At 41.5% G+C, this 21,917-nt stretch overlaps 1 protein-coding gene across 1 annotated transcript in view; it reads left to right on the top strand.

Moving 5' to 3' along the window:
- Positions 1–21,698, top strand: part of RAB31 (RAB31, member RAS oncogene family) — a 63,229-nt gene extending 41,531 nt beyond the window's left edge. Inside the window, exons 4-7 of the mRNA XM_080610774.1 lie at positions 1,801–1,872; positions 3,887–3,993; positions 8,928–9,037; positions 21,588–21,698. Of these exons, the coding sequence (XP_080466900.1) occupies positions 1,801–1,872; positions 3,887–3,993; positions 8,928–9,037; positions 21,588–21,685 (387 nt within the window). The 3' untranslated portion in view covers positions 21,686–21,698. The remainder of the gene's footprint in view (positions 1–1,800; positions 1,873–3,886; positions 3,994–8,927; positions 9,038–21,587) is intronic.
- The last annotated feature ends 219 nt before the right edge of the window (positions 21,699–21,917 follow it).

Raw genomic sequence — 21,917 nt, 5'->3', positions numbered from 1 at the left:
CTGAAAGGCTACCTAATTGCTCTCTACAGCTTCCCAAGAAGTGGAGAGGGAGATGCTGATCTGTTCTGCCTCAGATCCAGTGACAGGACACTTGGGAATGGTTCAAAGCTGCGTCCATCAGAGAAAGTTCAGACTGTACATTAGGAAGCATTTCTTTACCGGGATGGTGCTCAAACAGTGGAACAGGCTTCCTGGAGAGTTGGTCGATGCTCCAAGCTGTCAGTGTTTAAGAGGAATGTGGACAATGCCCTTGGTAACATGCTTTAACTTTTGGTCAGCTCTGATTTGTTCAGACATTTGGACTAGACAATCACTGTAGGTCCCTTCCAACTGAAATAGCCTATGCTATTCTAACACACTGAAAATGAATGTCATGATCTAGAAGCCAAAAAAATCTGGAAAGCATTTGTTGCGTTAAACACGCAAGTAATACAAGCCACACACTGAAAGCCTGGAGGACATGTGTCTGACCAGCTCCCCCAGGATCTTGGCTGATCCCTTTTCTTAAGACCACACTTCTTGACCGATTCCTCTCTCTTTTCTCATCCTCCTTCCTGCTGTTTTCTTCTATTAGCGAGCTCTCCCACCTGCCTTGCTCCCCAAAACACTTCAGCACTTGACCATCTGTCACTGCTGTTGTGCATCCTTGCTGTTATGAGAGAAAGTGTCAACCTTGAACTGAGTGTGTGATCTGTGATAAACAGCTTACACACTGGCAAATGTACCTATACTACAATTGACTCACTTTATACGTTGCACATGAAAAAACAAGAAACATGCAGGCTGCGAGGTCTGAATGCTCAGTCTGTAATCGCAGTTCTGAGTAAAGGATGTGTCCAGTAAATCTGCAGAGGTTTGCAACATAACACGTGGATCTGCGTATGTTCAGTGGGCAGTGAGATTCAGGCCCTGCCCTAGTAATGCATTTGATGTAGGAGCTGACCTCTGCTGTTAGCTGCAGCTTTATATGAAGCTTTTGCAGATCACTTTGCAAATAAAGATTTGTGAAATGGCTGCGAGAGTACAGTTGAGAGTAAATGTATTTTCCAAGAAAGATTATTTTTGGTTTGCTTAAGGCAAAGTTCAGTTGAATCAGCAGAAAGCCTTTTTGACTTCCTTTCTCTGTGTAATTATAAGCTGAAATTCTAAATCAGCTGCTTAGTCATGGTAAATTACGAAAATTATGCTGTCATTGGCAAGCTGTTGTTATAATAAACGTATTTATTGCTTGTGGTTTTTTTCTTAAGGGATGTTTCCCTTGAAACAAAAAGCTGAAGAGTAACTGAGCTGCAGGAACCCATGTTTTTCAAACTGTCATAGATAAGTAAACATGACAGGTGGTCAGAGGTTTTTGACAAGTTAATTTTATCCAAGTCATTCGCAGTGTTTTATAAAACTTGAGCCCAAGCTGAATCCAGTCTGTTACCAACTACAAAGCAAAATGTTGTGGTTTGTCAGGTGAAGGGGTCTAAATTTTGTCAAGTTGGCCCTCCTGGTGTAGGTGATCTGTGTGTCAGAATTTGTCCTCAGAGTCTATGCCCTTTAGTGGAAAAGATGCATTGAACCACTAAGTGCTGATTACATAAATCCATCAGGATGAAGAACAGCAGGAGATAAGGGATCTCTGCTTCTTTGACATTTGAGAAAAATTAGAGATGGGCAACCACTCAAAAGGTCTGTTCTCTATGGGATGAAAGAAAGTCAGTGGTCCCCCATGGCAGGTCTTTGTGACCTGACAGAGAGTGTGATCATTGTGATTTATTAATGATGGTTTTTTTGGGGGGTATTGTGTTTTAACAGTTTCATTCCTTGGCTCCAATGTACTACCGAGGTTCAGCAGCAGCCGTGATAGTTTATGATATCACCAAACAGGTAAGACCACCCGTACGCTTTTTGCTTGTGTCTACTCCTCTGCTTGGACCAGCATTGGCATTAAAACCCACAACTGCAGAAGCATTTATAAGTTAATCCCTGTTGTGGGGCTTTGGTAGTTTGTGTAGACTTGGATGGAGGTGTCCAACTGCCTTAAAAAATTGAAGATAAAGTTCTGCTTCTGTGTTGTTTAAACTTCGTCTAGACAAAAGGTCAGAGAAGGAAGAAATTCTTTACTGTGAGGGTGGTGAGGCACTGGAATGGGTTGCCCAGAGAGGTTGTGAATGCTCCATCCTTGGCAGTGTTCAAGGCCAGGTTGGATGAGGCCTTGGGTGGCATGGTTTAGTGTGAGGTGTCCCTGCCCATGGCAGGGGGGTTGGAACTAGATGATCTTAAGGTCCTTTCCAACCCCAACTATTCTATGATTCTATGACTGCATTTTGTCAGTTCCTTTGGATTTCCTCTGGCTGAGTAGACAGGATAATAACCTGCAATACCCCTTCCCACCACCACCACCTCTGTTCTCTGTATGGAACTGAATTTTTACTACAAAAAGCAGCTGGTTGCTTTATCAATGGAACACAAGTTCAGTTGCTTGCATATTACTGATTTTAAAACTAATTATTTTTAACTAAGTATATCATCTCCTTTTTGCACTGTGGGACTCATATCTTAACTTTGAAGCCCGTAATGAAATATAAAGTCTCTGGCCTTTGTTTCAACATTATTAATTTGGAATGAAAACTAGATTTTCCAGCCCTAAAAGGCTCTGGCTCAGTTTTCAGGCACAGTAGGCAAGGAGGTTCTAGCTGAATGCTTCTTCCACTGCTTTTAAAAGAAACCCCTGCTGATAAAGCTGAATTAGAGATGGTGTTAATGGGTGGATGGTCATGACACTTCAGTAGCATTTTACTCCTTCCCTGCCAATTGAATTATTTACTACTAGGCTGAGAGGGCTGGGTTGGTTCTCCAGTGCATTAGTGTAATGATCTGTGGCTGATGATGGTGTCCACTGTTGCTCAGCAGTACTGTTCTCCTTTTCTAATTTCCCAAGAAAAGACAAGGAAGAGTGAATCATGCTGGACTGATGCTTATTCTTAATTCATGTATCTCACAGTTGATCTTGTAATGCGTTGTAAGAATAGAGTTTTGTTTTGCCAGCCTTTCTCCAAGCTTATGTGGAACAGCTCAAGAGGGGAAAACAGGAGAGGAAGGTCAATGTGTTTTTCACTTTCTGATGCTTAATATTCAGTGTTGATCATTAAAACAATGGATTTTTCTCCAAATGACTGATAGTGTTCTCTCTTCAATGATACTGATATAGCTGTTGCTGATTTAGACATAACTCTTAGGTGCATTTCTGAAAGGGAAAAATGGTTTATTATGTATCTGGGAACTCACTTTGAGTTTCAATAATAATTTTAGGAGCAACAGTGATTTTAATGCTATTAGTTCATCAGTGTAGGGAAATAGAAAATTTACTATTAAAAGGTAACATCAAAAAGTGTTTGGATTTTGTACTTGGAGGGAAGAAGCCAAGTGAATATTCACCTGTCCCTTTGGTTTCATAATGAGTAAATTGAGGGTTACCAGGTCACAGATTCAGAAAAGAGGGGAGAGGAGTGTCACTGTGAAAGCTTTCCTGGATGTTACTGAAAATATGACAGTGGTTGGGATGTTAATTCACCGGGCAGAACTGAGATAAATGAAGCTCACGTTAAAAGTGAAGGAAATGGCTACTAGCCAAAAAAGAAAGTTTAAGAAAAACTTTCAGTGCTTTGGGGGAGAGGGGAAGGGGAGGTGGGCAAAGGGGCAAGTGTCCAAGTTCAAGATTAATTTGAGGAAGCCTTATAACCTAAAGTTTAAAATGCAGATTATAGATACAGTGATCTTCTGGTCTTGTGATCTACAAACTTATTATTGCATTAATACTGTCAAAGCTGTGTTCTTCTAACTTCACAAAATAAGCAATGGAACCTTGGCTTTTAGCTTATTTGTTATTTCTCTGACTTAGGATTCATTTCATACTTTGAAGAAATGGGTGAAAGAACTAAAAGAACATGGTCCTGAAAACATTGTAATGGCCATTGCTGGAAACAAATGTGATCTTTCTGATATCAGGTAATATGTTATTTTTGTTGTTGCTTTGATTGCAGTAACTATATTGTTTTCTTCCTTCAGGTAACCAATTTGTACCATTGTTACAACAGTATGTAATTTTGGTCAGCTCTATTGGGCCTTTCCTAACAAACTTGCCAGCAGCAGCACAATTTGAAGTACATACTTATTTTTATCCCTCTTTTACTGCCCTTCCTGTGTATTTGTGCAATCTACACCCTTTGGCTGCTGAACCCTTTGTAATGGAAAAGTATTCTTTTAATTATGTTCCATTCATATGAAAAGGTACAGAATGTATGAAGCGATGAGCAAAACCAGCGGTGTAGAGCTAGAAGGATGGGCCTGAGGTAGAATAATGTTATTCACAGAGAAGCTCTGAGAACTTGTGCTTTGCCACAACTGAAACTGTCCCATAATACTGAGTGTAGAAAGTGCGTTTTTGTTTCTTAGGAGCATAACTTCAAGCAAAACTTGTGTCACCAGCATGAAGCAAAGAACCTCCAGGGTGAAAGGGGATGGTTGTATCTGCACTCCTGAAGAAGAGCTGCCATAGTGCTGTTTGGCATAAGAGTGAAGCCAGTCACTCTTCTGCTTGTTAGCTCTATTTTGGATTTGCATTTATCCTTTCTGGAAATGGAAGCACATTCTGCTGTACAGGAATGATCCTTTGTGTCAGCCCACGACTCTCTAATTCCTTGCTTCAACTATGAATACAGACTTAACATTCATATGTGATGTTTTCCTTTCAGGATCTCATAGGCTCCTATGGTTGTTCAGATACATCCCCCTGTTATTTTATAATTGTTACGTTGGTCTGGGTTCACCAGAGCCCTGAAGCATGTGTGTAATTTCAAGTGATGCAGTGCTTTATTTAATCAAGGTGTACGCAATCAAGGCATATGTGTTTTGGGTTTTTTTGGGGGGTTGTTTTCTTTGTTCACCCCACCCCCATCAGCCATGAACCAACACAAACTGTGAGTCATTGATTCCTATAAGACCAGAACAAGCTGTGATTCTAGAAGACTCCTGGTTTCTGCTGGGCTAAGAACCAGGGAGACAGTGTATTGGCATGATGCTTGTCAACATGGTGAAACTGAGTGCTGTAAGACAAAACATAAGTTTCCAAATATGAAGCAGGAAAAAAGTATGATTAATAAAATAAACCCAAAAACCAGTTAGTACAAATACGAGTTTTCAGTTGCCCTGAGAGTCACTTTAAATTTATTGCATAGTGTTCCCAGAATACAATTGCCTGATTAAATCAAGGGCAATAAGTTTGGAGATTGTGACAAATGGCAGCAATTGCAAGTGAATCCGTAACCAGCCCTCACCCTGCTTTTGGTAGCATTTGCCATGGCAGCAAGCTTTTAAATGCTGTTTCACAAGGCGAGGTTAACCTGAGGACATGAAGGAAACCCTGCACCCCAGAAAAGCTGTGGGGATAGTGGGGTTCCTTACAGAGTGACTGTGATGTTCCCACCATGTTATTCTCAAACATTACTTGTTTACTGATTGCTGATCACCTGTTTCTTGCTCCTGTTCAGCCAGTACAGCTTTTCCATGCACAAAATGTTCTGGTGTTTGCATGGTCCTCGTGGTACTCTGGGAACTAATGTCTCTTATTCCTTTTTTTAATTTTATTTTATTTATAGGGAGGGGGCTTTTTTTCTCCCCATAATTATGAATAGTTTTGAGAATGCTTTTTCATGCAGCTATTCTTTCTGCATCCCCCAGCCATTTTTCTTTCTGAAGTCATCCAGTGATGTCCAGCTAAAGAGATTTTGGTGGGAAAATAGAGAGCAGACTGTCTTGTACGTGATATGTTTTCACAGTCCTCCCAGAAATCTGATTGTTTATGCAGTACGTGTAGCTGTACGCATTCTCTGACTGCTTTATATCTTCAAATTTACTTCAGGAAAAATGATTTCGGGTGAAATGTGTCACCAATTTATCAGATTGTTTCCAATGAGTAGAAAATACATATGCCTTTGGGCACAGAGAAATTAAAAATAAGATGACGTGAGCACACAGGAGCAAGCTGCTGTTTGTATGCATTTTTGGCATCTCGCTTTGGTTTTGTAGAACTTTTAGGAGATGTTTTGGTGGATATCAGAGAGACAGCTGCTTTTAAGATCAGTGTGAATAGGTGCAAAACAGGACAGGCTGACCTGGTTCAAATTGATTTGATTGTGCCTTCTCTGTGACTGTAGAAGATATAATGTAAGGAGGAATGAATGGAAGCAATAAGAACTGATTATCCTCCTTTGGGAAAAGACTGACACTATTTCTCATAATCATTCACGATGTTACCCTGCTCATTTAACATCTAAAATTTGGTTTTGAGCTGCCAGGATGGATTTGGGACACTTAGGGGTCATGCTGCTTTTCTCAGTGTTGTTAATTAGGCTATCAGCAGATCTTGGCACTCTGTTGAAGTCAATTTTTCCTCCATATTGAAGGAATTTCTACAGAGGGACAGGCACTTTTGTTTAGTAAAAAACCTCATCTTTGCTATAGTGCTGTCAACTTTAGTACTGTTGAGTGTTTGGCATTCTGTAAGTGATAGTAATACACTTTTCTTTCTGATATGTGTCCTGTCCTCTGACAGGTTATTAAAAAGTAGTTTCAAAGACAGGAGCTGAGATTTCAGTGTTACATTGTTTTAAGTGTCCAAAATACTTTTTGAGCGTTACAAAAGTCAGTAGTCAGAACAGCAGCTACAAGTATTTTACTTCCCTAAAAATGTGGCACGCATTCTTAAATAGTGTTCACTGGAAATTGTCAGATCCTTGGTTAAGAGAATTCAGCAGAATTTCATGCTCAGATCTTCCCTCTCTGCATCCAGAATATGTCTTTATTCAAGTAATTATTCAGAAAATCTCAAGGGAGATTGAATCAGTACAATGGTTGGAATGGATAATGGGTTCAAACTTACACAGGGGAGATTTAGATGAGATACAAGGAAGAAGTTCTTTACTATGACAGTGGTGAGACACTGGGACAGGTTGACCATAGAAGCTGTGGGTGCCCCATCCCTGGCTGTGTTCAAGGCCAGGGTGGACAAGGCCTTGAGTGACATGGTCTAGTGTGAGGTCTCCTTGCCCATGGCAGGGGTTGGAACTGGATGATCTTAAGGTCCTTTCCAACCCAAACCGTTCTATGATTCTATGAAATAATTTGCATCTTTCAGAATAGATATTCCTCTAACTTTCCCAGTAGCTGTGGAATAACACTTTCTTTGCACTTGCTTTCTTCTCTCTTCACCCTGTCTTGCATGTGTTCATCTCTAGGCTTAGAGTTCAAGCATTAATGCTTCTCCTTTTGATAAGGTAGCATCTTAGCAATGTTGACATCCAGATTATGTTAACTCTACTTGATGTATGCAGCCTTCTTCATGCTGATTATAAGCATGATGCTTGTTGCCCACGTGCTGTGGACTCTTATAGGCCTCCTTTAGAAATGTCATCAGATAAGGCTAAGAATTTTTTTAATACTTCCTTGGGATATGGTCACTTGCTGCTGTTGAACCATTTCCTCAATTCCTGAAGTTTGCTTCCTCATCTAAATTACAGCAAGTTGACAGTCTTCATTACATAACCTTATGCTCTCACATCTCTTCCTTTACTGTTGTTTGAATATTATCTGACAAAGTTACATTCTTTTTTTCTCATCTCCAGGGCCATCTGCAGATGGTGTTACCTTTCACAAACAAGGCCAAGGTGCCATTACAGAGATAGTAAGGGGAATGCTGCTTTTCCCTGTGTCTTTGCAGTAAGAAGATGTATAATACAAAGAAGCAAGTCATGGAAACAAGCTCTGAATCCAGATGCTGGAATTGCAGGCTAATTTTTTGAAAACCATTTGTAATAAACCAGGCAATTATTCTGCCTCTCTGCACATTTCCCATGAGCAGTAGCTCTGATTAATTTAAAATACATACCTTCAGAAACTAATTGTGAAATTGCATTGCTGTGCTCCCACCTAGATACCTTCTGTCAAAGCCCAAGGCAGTCATACTAGGAGGAAGTTGTACTGACAGTCTCTGGATTGGTGCAACAGAGCTGTAAAGCCACACAAATCACAGCAGTTGGTGTATAGAACAACTGGAAGAAAAATAAGGCTGGCAGCCTGGTGTTTCAGCGTGTCTCCCCTGATCGTATACACCTTGGGTGCCTGTTAGCCTGTTCAGTCTCAGGAATAGTGGTGGTTTTGGACAGCAGCGAACATGGGCAGATTCAGCTTTGCCACCTGGTTCAGGCAAATCCAGGGTCAGCAGGGGGCTTGGCTTTGTGTCTGAAGCGGAGGTCTCTTGCGGGTTGTAAACTGCATTTACCAGTGTTTGACATCATGAAGTGATGGCTACAAAGTGAGGATGTTTTCCAGTGATTTTAAGATGGTGTCATTGCGGTGACATGGCACAGAATGGTGGTCACTCCCCAGTGAATCTGGCAGTCGCAGATTGGTTTTGCCTGTGTGCTCAGTCAGTGGCTTCCATATTTCTTTCAGAATCCCTCTTGTTTTCTCGCTGCTTGCAAACACTTAGACACAAGTTCTTCCACAATGGTCATACCCTATCTTGTTTAAACACGTGGTGTGGATAGTGCCGGTTGCTGCCTGGATCAGCAGAGTTTTGTGTCTTTTCTCTTGTGTTTTAATGCTTTTTTTATCACGGTCAAATTTGATTAAAAGAAACCCAAAACAAACAAATGGGGTCATCATTTAAATTATCTTCGTTTTTTCAAGGCATGGATTCAACAGCAAGCCCAAGAAAACTGTAGCTCAGTCATTGCTGAAATTTGGTATTAGGATACAGTGGTGCCGTAACAAGAAGAAAGATAGTACTGCTTTTGCAGAGAAGAGCATACTAATGCTTTTCTGATTACACTGTGTATTATTTATTGAAAATCCGTTATGTTCTTGTTTGATTTTTTTGGTAGGGAGGTTCCTATGAAGGATGCCAAAGAATACGCAGAATCTATAGGTGCAATCGTTGTTGAAACCAGTGCAAAGAATGCTGTTAACATTGAGGAACTTTTTCAAGGAATAAGTAAGTAAATGCTCCATTTATTTATTTATTTGTGATTGCTTGGAGGCCTTCTGAAAAATAGCTGTCTGTTTCGAATCTAAAAGCTTCTTTCCCAAGGACATCAAGAAATCCACTGGGCAAGTAGCATGGCTGCATTTTATGCTGATATAAACTAAGAATGACTTTGAATACACCAGAGCAAAGCTTAGTAGATAGTAGATATGGGTTAAGCCTATTCCTTCTAAATCTGTATATAAATCCTGACCTGGGTCACATCTTCTCTTTCAGACCAAGCCTGGTATAGGGCTGGTACTGTTGATCTTATCATCGTGTTGATAAAAACTTAAATGTTGAGAAATGCACCTGGAGGACTGTGATAAGTAGAGAACAGTCATTGCAGTGGAATCTGTTTAAGAAGAATGTTTTCTCTCCAGGTCTTTCAGACAAGCTGAGACTGACATTCCTCATGAGGACAAGAAAAGACATCTTGTTCAGTTTGACTTCTAGGGGTTCCAGTTTTGGTCTCTGCCTGCAAGTGGGAAGGACCTTGCAGGCTGGAAAGGACCTTGCAGGCTGGAAAGGACCTTAGGAGACCTTCAGTGCAACCTCCCACTCAAAGCAGACTTGATAGTGAATTCAGACCAGGTTGTTCAGGCCATTGTCTGTCTGGGCCTGAGAGCACAGATTCCACAAGCTCTCTGGGCAGTTGAATCTGGTGTTTAAATAGTCCTCACAGTGGCATCCCACCAGTGTATGAAGTCCAAACCTCTACTGATTCAATTCATGGCCACCATCGCTCATTGTCCTGGATGCACTTCAGTAAAGAGCCTGGATAGAATCATAGAATAGTTAGGGTTGGGAAGGACCTTAAGATCATCTAGTTCCAACCCCCCTGCATGGGCAGGGACACCTCACACTAAACCATGTCACCCAAGGCCTCATCCAGCCTGGCCTTGAACACCGCCAAGGATGGAGCATTCACAACCTCCCTGGGCAACCCATTCCAGTGCCTCACCGCCCTCACAGTAAAGAATTTCTTCCTTATATCCAATCTAAACTTTCCCTGTTTAAGTTTGAACCTGTTACCCCTTGTCCTGTCACTACAGTCCCTGATGAAGAGTCCCTCCCCAGCATCCTTGTAGGCCCCCTTCAGATACTGGAAGGCTGCTATGAGGTCTCCACGCAGCCTTCTCTTCTCCAGGCTCAACAGCCCCAACTTTCTCAGCCTGTCTTCATACGGGAGGTGCTCCAGTCCCCTGATCATCCTCGTGGCCCTCCTCTGGACTTGTTCCAACAGTTCCATGTCCTTTTTATGTTGAGGACACCAGAACTGCACACAATACTGCAAGTGAGGTCTCACGAGAGCAGAGTAGAGGGGCAGGATCACCTCCTTGGACCTGCTGGTCACGCTCCCTTTGATGCAGCCCAGGATACAGTTGGCTTTCTGGGCTGCGAGCGCACACTGAAGCCGGCTCATGTTCATTTTTTCATCGACCAACACCCCCAAGTCCTTCTCTGCAGGGCTGCTCTGAATCTCTTCTCTGCCCAACCTGTAGCTGTGCCTGGGATTGCTCCGACCCAGGTGTAGGACCTTGCACTTGGCATGGTTAAACTTCATGAGGTTGGCATCAGCCCACCTCACAAGCGTGTCAAGGTCCCTCTGGATGGCATCCCTTCCCTCCAGCGTATCAACCGAACCACACAGCTTGGTGTCATCGGCAAACTTGCTGAGGGCGCACTCAATCCCACTGTCCATGTCACCGACAAAGATGTTGAACAAGACCGGTCCCAACACCGATCCCTGAGGGACACCACTTGTTACCGATCTCCAGCCGGACATGGAGCCATTGACCAGAACTCTGTGTGAGGCCATCGAGCCAGTTCTTTATCCACCGAGTGGTCCACCCATCAAATTGATGTCTCTCCAATTTAGAGACAAGGATGTCGTGTGGGACAGTGTCGAACGCTTTGCACAAGTCCAGGATCTGTCTTCTTAGCAGCCCTCCCCATAGGTACTGACAGGCAGCTTTGCAGTCTCCCATGGCCATCTTGTCTCCGTCCTGAACTGCAGCCAGACCCTGTTTCCTCAGCCTTTCCATGCAGGGCAAGTGCTCCAGCCCCCTGACTATCTTGGTGGACCTCCTCTGAAGTTGTGCCAGTTTGTCAGCATTCTTCTTGTATCGGGGGGGCCCAACCTGGATGTATTACCCAGCTTGTGTTGGACCGTATCTGGAAGGGGATAACCACTTCATCTGGTTGCTGGCTTTGCTCTTGTTGGTATAACTTAGGATGCTGTTGGTCATCTTTGCTGCCAGGGCACTGCTGGTTCATGCTCAGCTTGTTGCCCTCGTGTCTTTTTCAGCAGAGTCACTTCCTGGGCAGCCAGTCACCAGCCTGTCTCATAGGCAAGGGCTCTTCCTTCCCACAAGCAGGGCTTGTCATTTGTCCTTTCTGAACCACATAAGGCTCCTGTTGGCCTATTCCTTTCTCCAGCCTAAGGCCCTCTGAAGAGCAGCCCTGCCCTCAAGGGTATTGAACGTGCCAGTGAATTGTGTATCATCTGAGGGTTGAGGTGGGTGCATATTTTTCCTTCTTCAGGCCACTGGTGAAAGGTATTAAGCATGGATTTCACTTATAACTGGCCTACAGGTAGATATATAGTGTTAACCAATGGCCTTTAAGTCTGATGATTCAGCCGGTTGTTCACACAGCTAACAGTCTGCCTATCTAGACTATACAACTTGGATATACCAGCATGCTGTAAGGAGGAAGTATGGAAAACCTTGATGAAGTCAAAGTGGAAAACATCCAGTGCTCTCCCTCAATCACAGATTCAGTCGTACTATTATTTAGGGCAACCAGTTTTGTTGGACATGGTTTACCTTTGGTAAGTCCATGCTGACTGGTTCCAGTCACTTCTTCACCTTCATGTACTCAGAAGCAGTTGCTGAGAGGATTCGCTCCATGGTTTTCCCAGGAAGCCGAGTGAGGCTAGCCAGCCTGTAGATCGATGGCTTATTACTGCCCTTTTTGAAGACATGTACAACATTCACCTTTCTTCAGTTGTAGGGAACCTCCTTCATTCTCCACAACCTTTCAAAAATCACAGGAATGATAAAGACGTTGCAGTGACATTGGTTTGCTCTCTCTGGATCCTCAGGCTTGTAAGGATTGAGATTTCTTCAGAGCTTCATGACTTGATCATCTTCCGCTACTGATGGTTCCTCCTCTCCATGAATCCTGCTTTGGGGCGCAGCATGTCCAGAAACTCAACGTTGTTTCCCTAAAGCCTCTTTTAAAGTTGTATTTCATTTTCCATATTCACAGTCAGCTCACATTATCTACTACAGTTTGCCTGAGATGGGGTCTGTTCAAATGTTTGCTTTGTTTGTGTGGGATGTATTTGAAGCAGTTAATGAGAACTGATGTTCCTGGAGTACTCTACCTTCCTTTTGCGTCCTTTACAAAGGAGTGGGTAACATGGCTGTCTGGAGGAACTAGTTCTTCCTTGTAATAGTTTGTCTGCACCTGATGGTTGTGAATGTTCCCACAGAGGAACTCATCCTTGCCACACAATTAGTTAATTAGTTTTTGCCTTTGATAGGCAGTGCTGCAGCTGGCAGCATACGCTGTCCCTAATAATGGATATAACAGATGAGGAGAATCAGCTAAATTAAGTTTAGTATGAACTAGATACCCAGGCAAGTGCACTTAATTCCACAGGCAATTTTTTCTATATATAGAAGTATTTGGTCTCAGTGGATGTACTCATGACCTTATCAAGTACTCAGTGGAGAGAAAGGAGAGAATTGGTAGTGTATGTTTATAGAAATATAGTGGAAACCTGCTTAACTAGCAATAGAATTGATCAGTATGGTTGTGACTGGGCAGAGGATATGGGTAACTTTCTGATGTTTCACACCACTTCAGTGCAATTACAGAGAGGTCCTGTCCAGCCCAAGTTGATGGCAGTATTTCTACCTTCACAAGTCTATGAAGTCCCTCTGTGGCCATGTCTCCTACACTGTTGAATAATTTTGTTCGTGTGGGGCCCTAGAAGTCATGCTGCAGCTTTATTTTTGCTTTTACGCTGCTCAAGAGTGTGTGCCCTTCTCTTTGTGCTGCTGTAGAAGGGCATGGTGTGTCCCAGTCAGCTTCATCTTCAAGGGCTCCAGATCCCCAGTCTCTGAACAGAGTCAGCAACTTCTGTTTACCTTGGATATTGTAGGTAGGCTGTACATGTCTGTGTTACAGCCTGGATTCGGAAGGATATTCCAACACGTGTGGAGAATTTCTCAATTAAAAACCTTCTAGAAATTGATGCCCCAAACAGAAAGGATAAGACTACATTTTAATTTAGCTAGAAAATTTACCTCCTGCTTGCTTATGCTTTTCATTTCCCAGGGGCATTTGAACGTAATCATTTTTCCTTCCTAAAGTATCTACCAACTGTCTTTTTTTCAGGGAAAATGTTGTGAACAGAGTGACATAGTATAATGGGAAAAACTTACTCAACATAATGATATAAAGAAGGTGGAAAATAAAAGGGGAACTGGGATGTTTTGCTGACAATCAGATAAATCTTGGATAAATTATAGAGATTATATATAGAGAGACATCACTTAGTTTCTGAGGTTATTATAGTACACTATTTTTGAAAGATTTTTATGATAAGTTTCTCTCAGGATTTGAGGATTTGGCTGCTCTGAGGGATATCTAAATCACAGTCTCAGCACAAATCCATTGTCCTTAACTCTTCTCAAGAAAATACAGGATGTGAGAGTAGAAGTTTCTGGTTCAAGATGAGGCCAATCTGGCAGGAGAGGGACTCTGCCGTCCATGCGCTCAGGTGAATAGGGCTGAAGAAGCAGACTAAGCACAAGAGTCAGCAAGTGGTGTTCTCCATGCTGGAGAATTTTCTCTGAGCTGCATAAAAGGATGCAGCTCCTGGCTGTCTGTTGTACCCCTGTGATTTCAGATAGCAAGCCGCTGCACTTACTCTGGTTACATTTAGCAGTGCCTGACTGAAGGCTCACAGTGTTTGTGAAACATTACATGGCTGGTTTGATTTCCCTGTAAACAAGAAAAGAATACTTTTAGTACACTTGTATATTCCCCACTTGCTCTAAATTTTATCCAGTGTCTTTCTGGAAAGGTTTTTGACATAAAAAGGGCTTTACTGTAGTGTTTTTTCATGTGTTCCAGTAATTCTTTTTTAATAGCTGCTTGTCTATAGGATCAAATGTTATTAATTTTTTATTCCCAGCTTTAGACGAATCATACGCACAGCAGTTCCTTGTCGCTGGTTTATACTTCAGCAGCAGCAAAAATGACTGGAATGTATTTACCCAATAGCAGTATAATACAGTATAAAGCTGTGCCTGTGCAGGTGATCATACCATTTCTGTGTTGCCCCTTCTTGGTTGTGGGGCTTTAGTCTGCTGACCATTGCTTGTGTTTGGGAAGGCAGCTTACCCATTAAAACTGGCTGGTTTTCCATGACTAAACAAGCTGTCCCAAGCATACTGTCGTTTAGTAGCAATCACACCCTTGCAATTTTCAGACGCCCATTCATTTAAGAACTCAAATAAGCCTTAGTTACCTTATTAGAATGTAGTACACAACCAGCTGCTTCTCTTCACCCTGTGTTTGTTGCCTGTTACCTTAACATAAAGATGCCCCAGATACGAAAGAGAAGATCACATAAAAGCCATCCTCTATAAATGGTAGAGCTGGGGCTGTACCTCCCAGGTTAATACCAGTCCACGTCAGTAGGTCCAAAGGTAAATAGGCAGTGGGATGAGTGGACTGCTGAAGAACACCTAGCCGAGTGAAATGTGAGATATGCTTGTGCTTAAGCAAAAAGAAGTAGATGATGGGCATGCATTATATTTTTGAAGTCTGGAATATGTTGAGGATTGTCGTTCTACCAAAAGGGGCACAATTGAAGCATTTCAGCATCTTCTGTCAAGAGTGAGAGGGAAGTGAGGAGAGAAACTGTCAGAATCACTCTATGGAAAGTGTGTAAAGAGTTGTTAGCATGCTCAGTCTTACTGATGCTAGTACTATGAGAAGGAGAGGCAGGATTCAAAATCCAGATAAGGATGCTCTTCCTGGATGAGGCTTCCTAATTAGAGCAGAGAGTTTCTGTCTCGGGATATACCCTTCCATGTGGTAAATGCTCAGTTAATAAATGTATGAAGCTATTGATTTTCTGATGCTTTGCCAGCAGCTCATATATTGAATATTTAATGTAACCCAAATACTTGTTTCCTAGAAATACCAGGAGATTGGGAAAAAAACCCAAACCTCAAACCAAACCCAATCTGTAGAGTTCACAGTTTAACCAGTTGTATTCTGGACAAACCAGAATGGAATTTGTGGAATGTCCATCTGTGGAATGGGGAGGGATCCTTTCCAGTGGACATTTTTGTTTGCGCTGATTTAGATGGACTTGGATGGGTGCAATTGCAGGGGGACAATTTTCAAGCTTTGTGAGTGATGAGTACGGTAGTTTTCATCCTGTGATTTGCTATCTGTGAACTACTTTGGAGAGGTCTAAGAAGAAAAGAATGTACATTTATGTTACAAAGAAATTCATACCATTTTTCAGGCAGCCCAAGGTCATAACTGAATTTCTGTAGGGGGTGTTCACCTGTGAACACCCTGTGAAAGGATGGAAAAACGTTGCCCTAATTTATGTTTGAGATTATATTTTTTACAGTTTATGCTCCCTGTTCTAGGGTTAGCTGTCCTGTTGCTTTCAAATTTTAACGAATGAAGCAAAACTTGCTGGCCTTTGGACTACTTCTGAAGTTAAATGTGTGAGGTCCTGGGTTTCTTTCCAACCGTAGGAGAGCTCTCTAACATAAATTAGTGAATAAACCAAAACAGCCTCAAGTTAATTACAGGCAGGACATCAAATCAAGGTTGCATCTCTTTAGTAATTAAAGTAGTTAAGAATTCTGTTGCTTACTTTGATGCATGTGAGATTTCAAAGTTCTCTCTTTCTTTTTGCAGCAGATTTTAATTAAACGAGCAAAATTTAGTTGTATTGCTGCTTCCCCTAGCAAGAATTTCAGTGTCAGCAATCTACACTTTTGCTTTATTTTCTTGTTTGGAGATGCTGTTAGATATGCTATTAGGAGTATGAAAATAATTGCAACTTAACTATGTTTAGTTATGCAATATCCTGTATTGTAAAGATGTGTTACCTTGCATGAAAGCTTACAACATGAAGTAAACTGCTGTCATCACTGTAATTTGGGGAAATCCTGCTTCACTACAAGTATGGGGAGAAAAAGAAAGTAGAGACTGATAAGTGGGCCAAGCTTTATAACCCATATGAGAGTCATGGGGAACTTCTGAAATACTGGTGAGACTGGTTTCAAAGGATAAAAGTGTTTGGGGAGATAAGACGTGTCTGTCCTAAATCCTACAGGTGCAGAAAGTCTTGTATGCAGATGCCAAAACTGTTGGATAAGATGTACCTGCTTCATTCTGCCATGCCTTCACAGATGGCTGTGCTTTATTAATGAGGTTTATGGAGAGCGATGCTTCGCAGGGGCTCACCTTGCTGTGATACAGCTAGCAATTGTAGGAGGAGGTTCTGCCATTGTATAGCTGTTGTACAACTACTTGAAGAAGTCTGCCTTTCCTGAGGTGAGCCATGAGAAAAGCTCACCTAAGCTGTAGGAGCTGCCAGGCTGCTGCTCCAGGGCAGAGTGAAATGGATTGCACATCCTGAACTGATAAATATCTCCTCTTCATTCAGTCCCCTGAAAAGTGAATTTGTATGTGATTTTCAGGAAGAGAATAGATGGGGGAAATGGGCAGAAGGCCACCATGCAGCACTGTGATGTCTTGCCTGTGACCCTTAGCAGAATTGTTGTAGCTGTGTTAGATAGTAAGACACTGCTTCTTTTGGGCTTGAATTTCATTATCCGGATGTGCCAGCTTGGGTTGGTCACGTCACATCACGTCTGCTTTCACCCTAAATGAGTATCTGTTCAATGCACTGCTGTGTCTGTCCCTTTGTCAACATGGTAACCAGTGGTGAGTTTTGTCCCTTATGCTCAGCTTTCAGACTGTTCCCAGCCTTTCATTCAGTCTTGTACAGGTCAATGATGAAACTAGTTTCATGTTAAAACCCCCCCCCCCCCCAAACCACAAACAAGCAAACAAACAAAAACCCAACATGCACACACACACAAACCCCAAACCTAAAGCAAAAAGCTCAACTCCAAGCCTAATTTTTCTGAGCTAATGGATGCCACAGCTTGTAACTGGAGCATCACATCCATAAAGGAACAAAGAGCAGATTTTGTTACTATAATGATGCATCCTGCTTCCAGCTGCAGCAAAGCAATCCCCATCTGCCTTTCTTCAACTCTGCTCGCAGAGCTGTCACCCAGTCCTTGCACCTCTCTGGCTTCCCTGCTCCAGTTTTCATTTCAATTCCTTCCCATTTTGTTTATCTCTTGTCCCACCCTCCCTCCTCTCTTTGCCTTTGGCACCCTCAGAACCGCAACTCCCGGAGTGCTGATTAATCTCTTTACATCAGCAAATCTCACATTCAGTAGGAGTTGGAATTCTACCAGGCATTGGAGAAGACCCTGGCCTTCATGCTGGACTGCCTCAGCCAAATTCAGACAGGCCAGAAAGGAGGAGATGTGATCAATTTAGTGCTTCCCACTTGTTAACCTGGACGGTTCACTTCAGACCAAAGACAGTTTCTGTAACTCTATATTTGGGCAGTCTCTTGTGACCCTTGTTTTACACACCATCGTGTGTTTACTACAGTGAGATCATGGAGGATACCAGCACCTCTGCACAAGTGCGTAGAGGTGCATGGTTACAAACAGTTTTGTTGCACGAAATCTGTGAAGCATGGTCCAAACATTAGCAAAATGAAACCCAAATGTATGATCAGATGTAAATACAAGGGCAAAATCTAATCTTTAAATTGCAGTCAGCTAGTCTTCCTCCATAGAAATACTAGAATTGGGAACCATATGGGACTTTTATGCTGTCTCAGTAATAGTATATCCTTAAGTTTCTTATTTAACCAGTTCACCTGCAGAGTTCTTAGGTAAATGTATGCAGATCTGATTTTCTCTGTGTGATTGGCTGTTTAATCTGGAATCTTAAGACGTGCTGTTGGTGGCCTTTGAGAAGCTGGCTAGTTCTGTTCTGTCCTGCTCTGCTAAATGGAGAAAAGACTCTATTTGTGGTCTAGTTTGTCATATTCAAGTTAAGCAACAGATGAGTTCAATCTCCCATACAGCTTTTGAGCTGACTCTATCTTAACAGAGCAGTTTTCAGTTTGAATAATTGCCTTAATCTTTTTATTCCTGCAGCAGGAGAATTGCAGGGCTGGATGTCAGAGCACTACTGCTCCTTTCTGACATCAACTGCATGAAAGAAATAACATGCTGATTATTAACAGTATTAATATTTAATATTATTTAATAATACTGATTAATTATTAATAACAACCATGCTGTAGGTTATCTAATACAGGGGCATTTTTTTATTGTTCTGGAACCATGTACACCAGTGAGATATACACTTTAAATGTTTATATACCTTCTAAAATTAATTCAGTTTATCATCTCTGTTGATCCTGACTCTGTGCCAGCTGTATTTGAGTTGGTGTCAGCAATATTGATGCTATATTTATCAAGACCTGAATGACAAGATCAGATGATCACGGCACTTTTAGGTAGCAATACTGATTGAGCTGGTTTAGAAGCAAAAAGTGTAGATGCCGGCTCAGCATTTCACTGCTCACCTTCAGTGTTCTGCTGCTTAAAGCTTCCTGTGTTACAGTGTCTTGCTGTCAAGGAGGCTCAGGGAGACACAATCAGTCAGACAGGTTTCTGACTGATTACTGTTATTCGCTTCCCCTGACCCTTGGTGAAAATCACTGTATCATTTGCTATGGAGCTGGTTCTCAGGTGTTAGACTGAATTTACACTCCAAGAGAGTTACTCCTGTCAACTGCACATCAGGTGGTAAAAGCTGCTCGGGCAGGGATAAGTCTTGTTGCTAAAACTAAAATGATTTAAGGGTTTAATAAATCTGGTAATAAAATAAATCATAAATGAGAAAAAACTTAGCTACTAAAAAAGATAGTCTTAAATGTGAAAACAAGTTTTGACTGTTTAAATGTTTATTTCCTTGTATTGAATTCAAGGGGTGTCCAAACAGCAGAAACAGGGCTAGTTAATGACAAATAGTACTGAAGTTCAAAGGCCAGAATAACTAATCAGCAAATGTTATGTCTAGAGATTTATTTTTCTGTTTATTATTTGTAGTTGTTATCTCTGTGGTTTTATTGTTTTGAGAAATGAAATACATCAAGGTGATTCTTACTGGTATATATTGTGTCCTGGTCTGAACTGGACAAAGTACTCGTTGACCTTGAAGCCTGGAATGTTTTTGTTCCAAAGATAAGTTAGCATGTTTCTTTGCATACACATCAAGAGTACTGTAGGAAAGAGCTGAAACTCGTAAGAAATATGAAACAGTGAATGAAAAACAAATAGAGGCAACATAGTTGTTTAATGCAGACTTCAAAAATGAAAGTTAAGCTAGTTAGCATGTTAAAGCTCTCCTCTTCTAAACTTGCTGTTAGAAGAACCAAATGTTTAGAGAGCATTTGCTTAATGGTATGTTATGGAAACTGTGCCTGTAGATTCCATTTTTCTTGGTTACACTGTGCTCTGGGTCCGATGATAGGGTTTTATTGTAGTTGGGACTGAGTTGAAAGCATTTTGGAATTAGTAGGCACCTGATGCAGAAGTTCTCTGCAGCTCTCTACAACAACAGTGTTACCTTCTTGGAACATTCTTCTTAATTCTCTGCAGTTTTAAGAATTAGTGGATTCTCTATAGTCTCCAAAGAAAGCCAGCAGAACTAATGCATGTGACAGCTGTGTCTATAACCACTCATTCTGCTTTAAATTGTATTTTGAAGGGCACTTACAAACAAAAGTAAGTTGGTGAAGTCCAAACAGAATGTAAGCCAGGTGTGAAGTTGATATTTTAGTGACCTGAATAAGGTGCAGCATTGCAGTGGCAGTGCTTATGCATGCTTATGCATGCTTCAGCCCTCAAGATACCCATTTCTCACTTTGTTGGACCAAATACACTATCTTTAGCTTAGTAATGTGAGGAATTTTCCCCCTCTCATTCAGTTTGTACAAACAGCCAACATTATCTGCTTCAGAAGGCACACTTTGGTTTGTTGTATAACATACCTGTTCAGACTGACTGAGAGAGGTGAAATTTTGATGGGCTTGACCAAAGGTAATTCAGGGACAAGTTTTACAGATGAAATTTTGCAGTTTGATTTCACTGGGTTTGGATTTTACCTGAATACTTTAAACTCACCCTCCCACAACTGCTCCCCCAAGTAATTTATAGGACTCAGGCTTCAACATAGATATGTACTTCATAGAACATTTGCCAAAAGAGAGCTGTGAATAAAAGCAGCAAAGGATGCGGAAACCTAAACTGTAAAATCGACCTGGATTATGATGAGCTGTTTACAGGATCTTTATGCTCTCTGAAAGTGGCATATAACAAGCAAATGTTAAATATTTCAATTCTTGTTATTTAACATGGGTAACAGTAAAACCAGGAGCAATTAATAGAAAGTAGATTAAACTTCAGAAAAAAACCATCAGGAAATCTACAAGGTAATGAGTAAGTGTGTTACCATGACTCCAAGATACTGATGGAGACATCACACAATGGGTGTAATGGAAAAGCCAGGCCCACACCAGAGACAGAAGATAGATTGGACCTGGGAGGATCTTCTTTCCCATTGATGATTCTAATTATTAAACACATTGTATGTCGTTTATGAGTAGGAAGCCAGTTAGACAAAGATGCAGCAGTTCTAGAAGGGCACACAGAGGAGAGAGTTGGGGCAGTGCCTTCTGCCCCTGGAGAGATCTCTAGCTCTGCTGCGATGGCTGAAATTCTTTAAAACACTTAAAATAGTCACCCCATAAGATGATTAAAAAGTCAGGAGAGTTTGTGGGGAAGCAGGGGTTGGTAAGTAATCAAAGCTGTCAACTGGAAAGACATGGGTACCGCTCAAAGGAGGGAGGGATTCAGTCAGGAGAACAGATTCATTTTTCAAATATAGGCGGCATGTTTGGTTGCTGTGCTTTGTAAAACTTGTGTACAAGGACTAAATGCCAGGTGGGTTTAGGGCAGGCAAGATCTTGTTAAACTAGCACCATTCACATTTAAGTGCAATTAGAGGAGAAAGCCGAGAATTTTTTTTAGTTGTAAGATAACTACTTTTAAATACACAGATAATGTAATTTCAGTGTGTTTCATGCATTCTCAATAGCCATATTTCATACATGTTTTTAAATGTAAAATCTTTTCATAAGCAGGGTGCAAGGGAAAATATTCAAGGTACACAGGAGACAGTTGTCTTCTGGTGAAGTCTGACAGATGGGATTCTTATGCAAACTAAATCATTCTGCTACCTGCATGTGTTGTTTACTACATGAGGAAAATTGAATTAATTGTCTCCTCTTGTGTTTCAGGTCGGCAGATTCCACCCTTAGATCCTCATGAAAATGGTAACAATGGAGCCATCAAACTTGGAAAGCAGACTTCACAGACGGGTAGGCGGTGCTGCTGACCCAACTTGATCTCTTTAGATTTACTTGAAAAACAACACCATTTGCTTTTCTCACTGAGAAGGGACTTTGTGATCTCAGTGACGTGGCTCCTTATCTTGAAAGCAGTAATTTCAATACTTCCCATGAGCAGTAATGCAAGGACCAGAAGCAGCAAGCTTTACTTCAAAAGGGATTTTGCAAAACCTAGTTGGAAAATCCGCTCTAATAGCCTGTCAAAATTACAGTGTCAAA

Source organism: Psittacula echo (assembly GCF_963264785.1).
Source record: "Psittacula echo genome assembly, chromosome: 2".
NCBI lineage: Eukaryota > Metazoa > Chordata > Aves > Psittaciformes > Psittacidae > Psittacula > Psittacula echo.
This window is presented reverse-complemented; position numbering and strand designations above follow the sequence as displayed.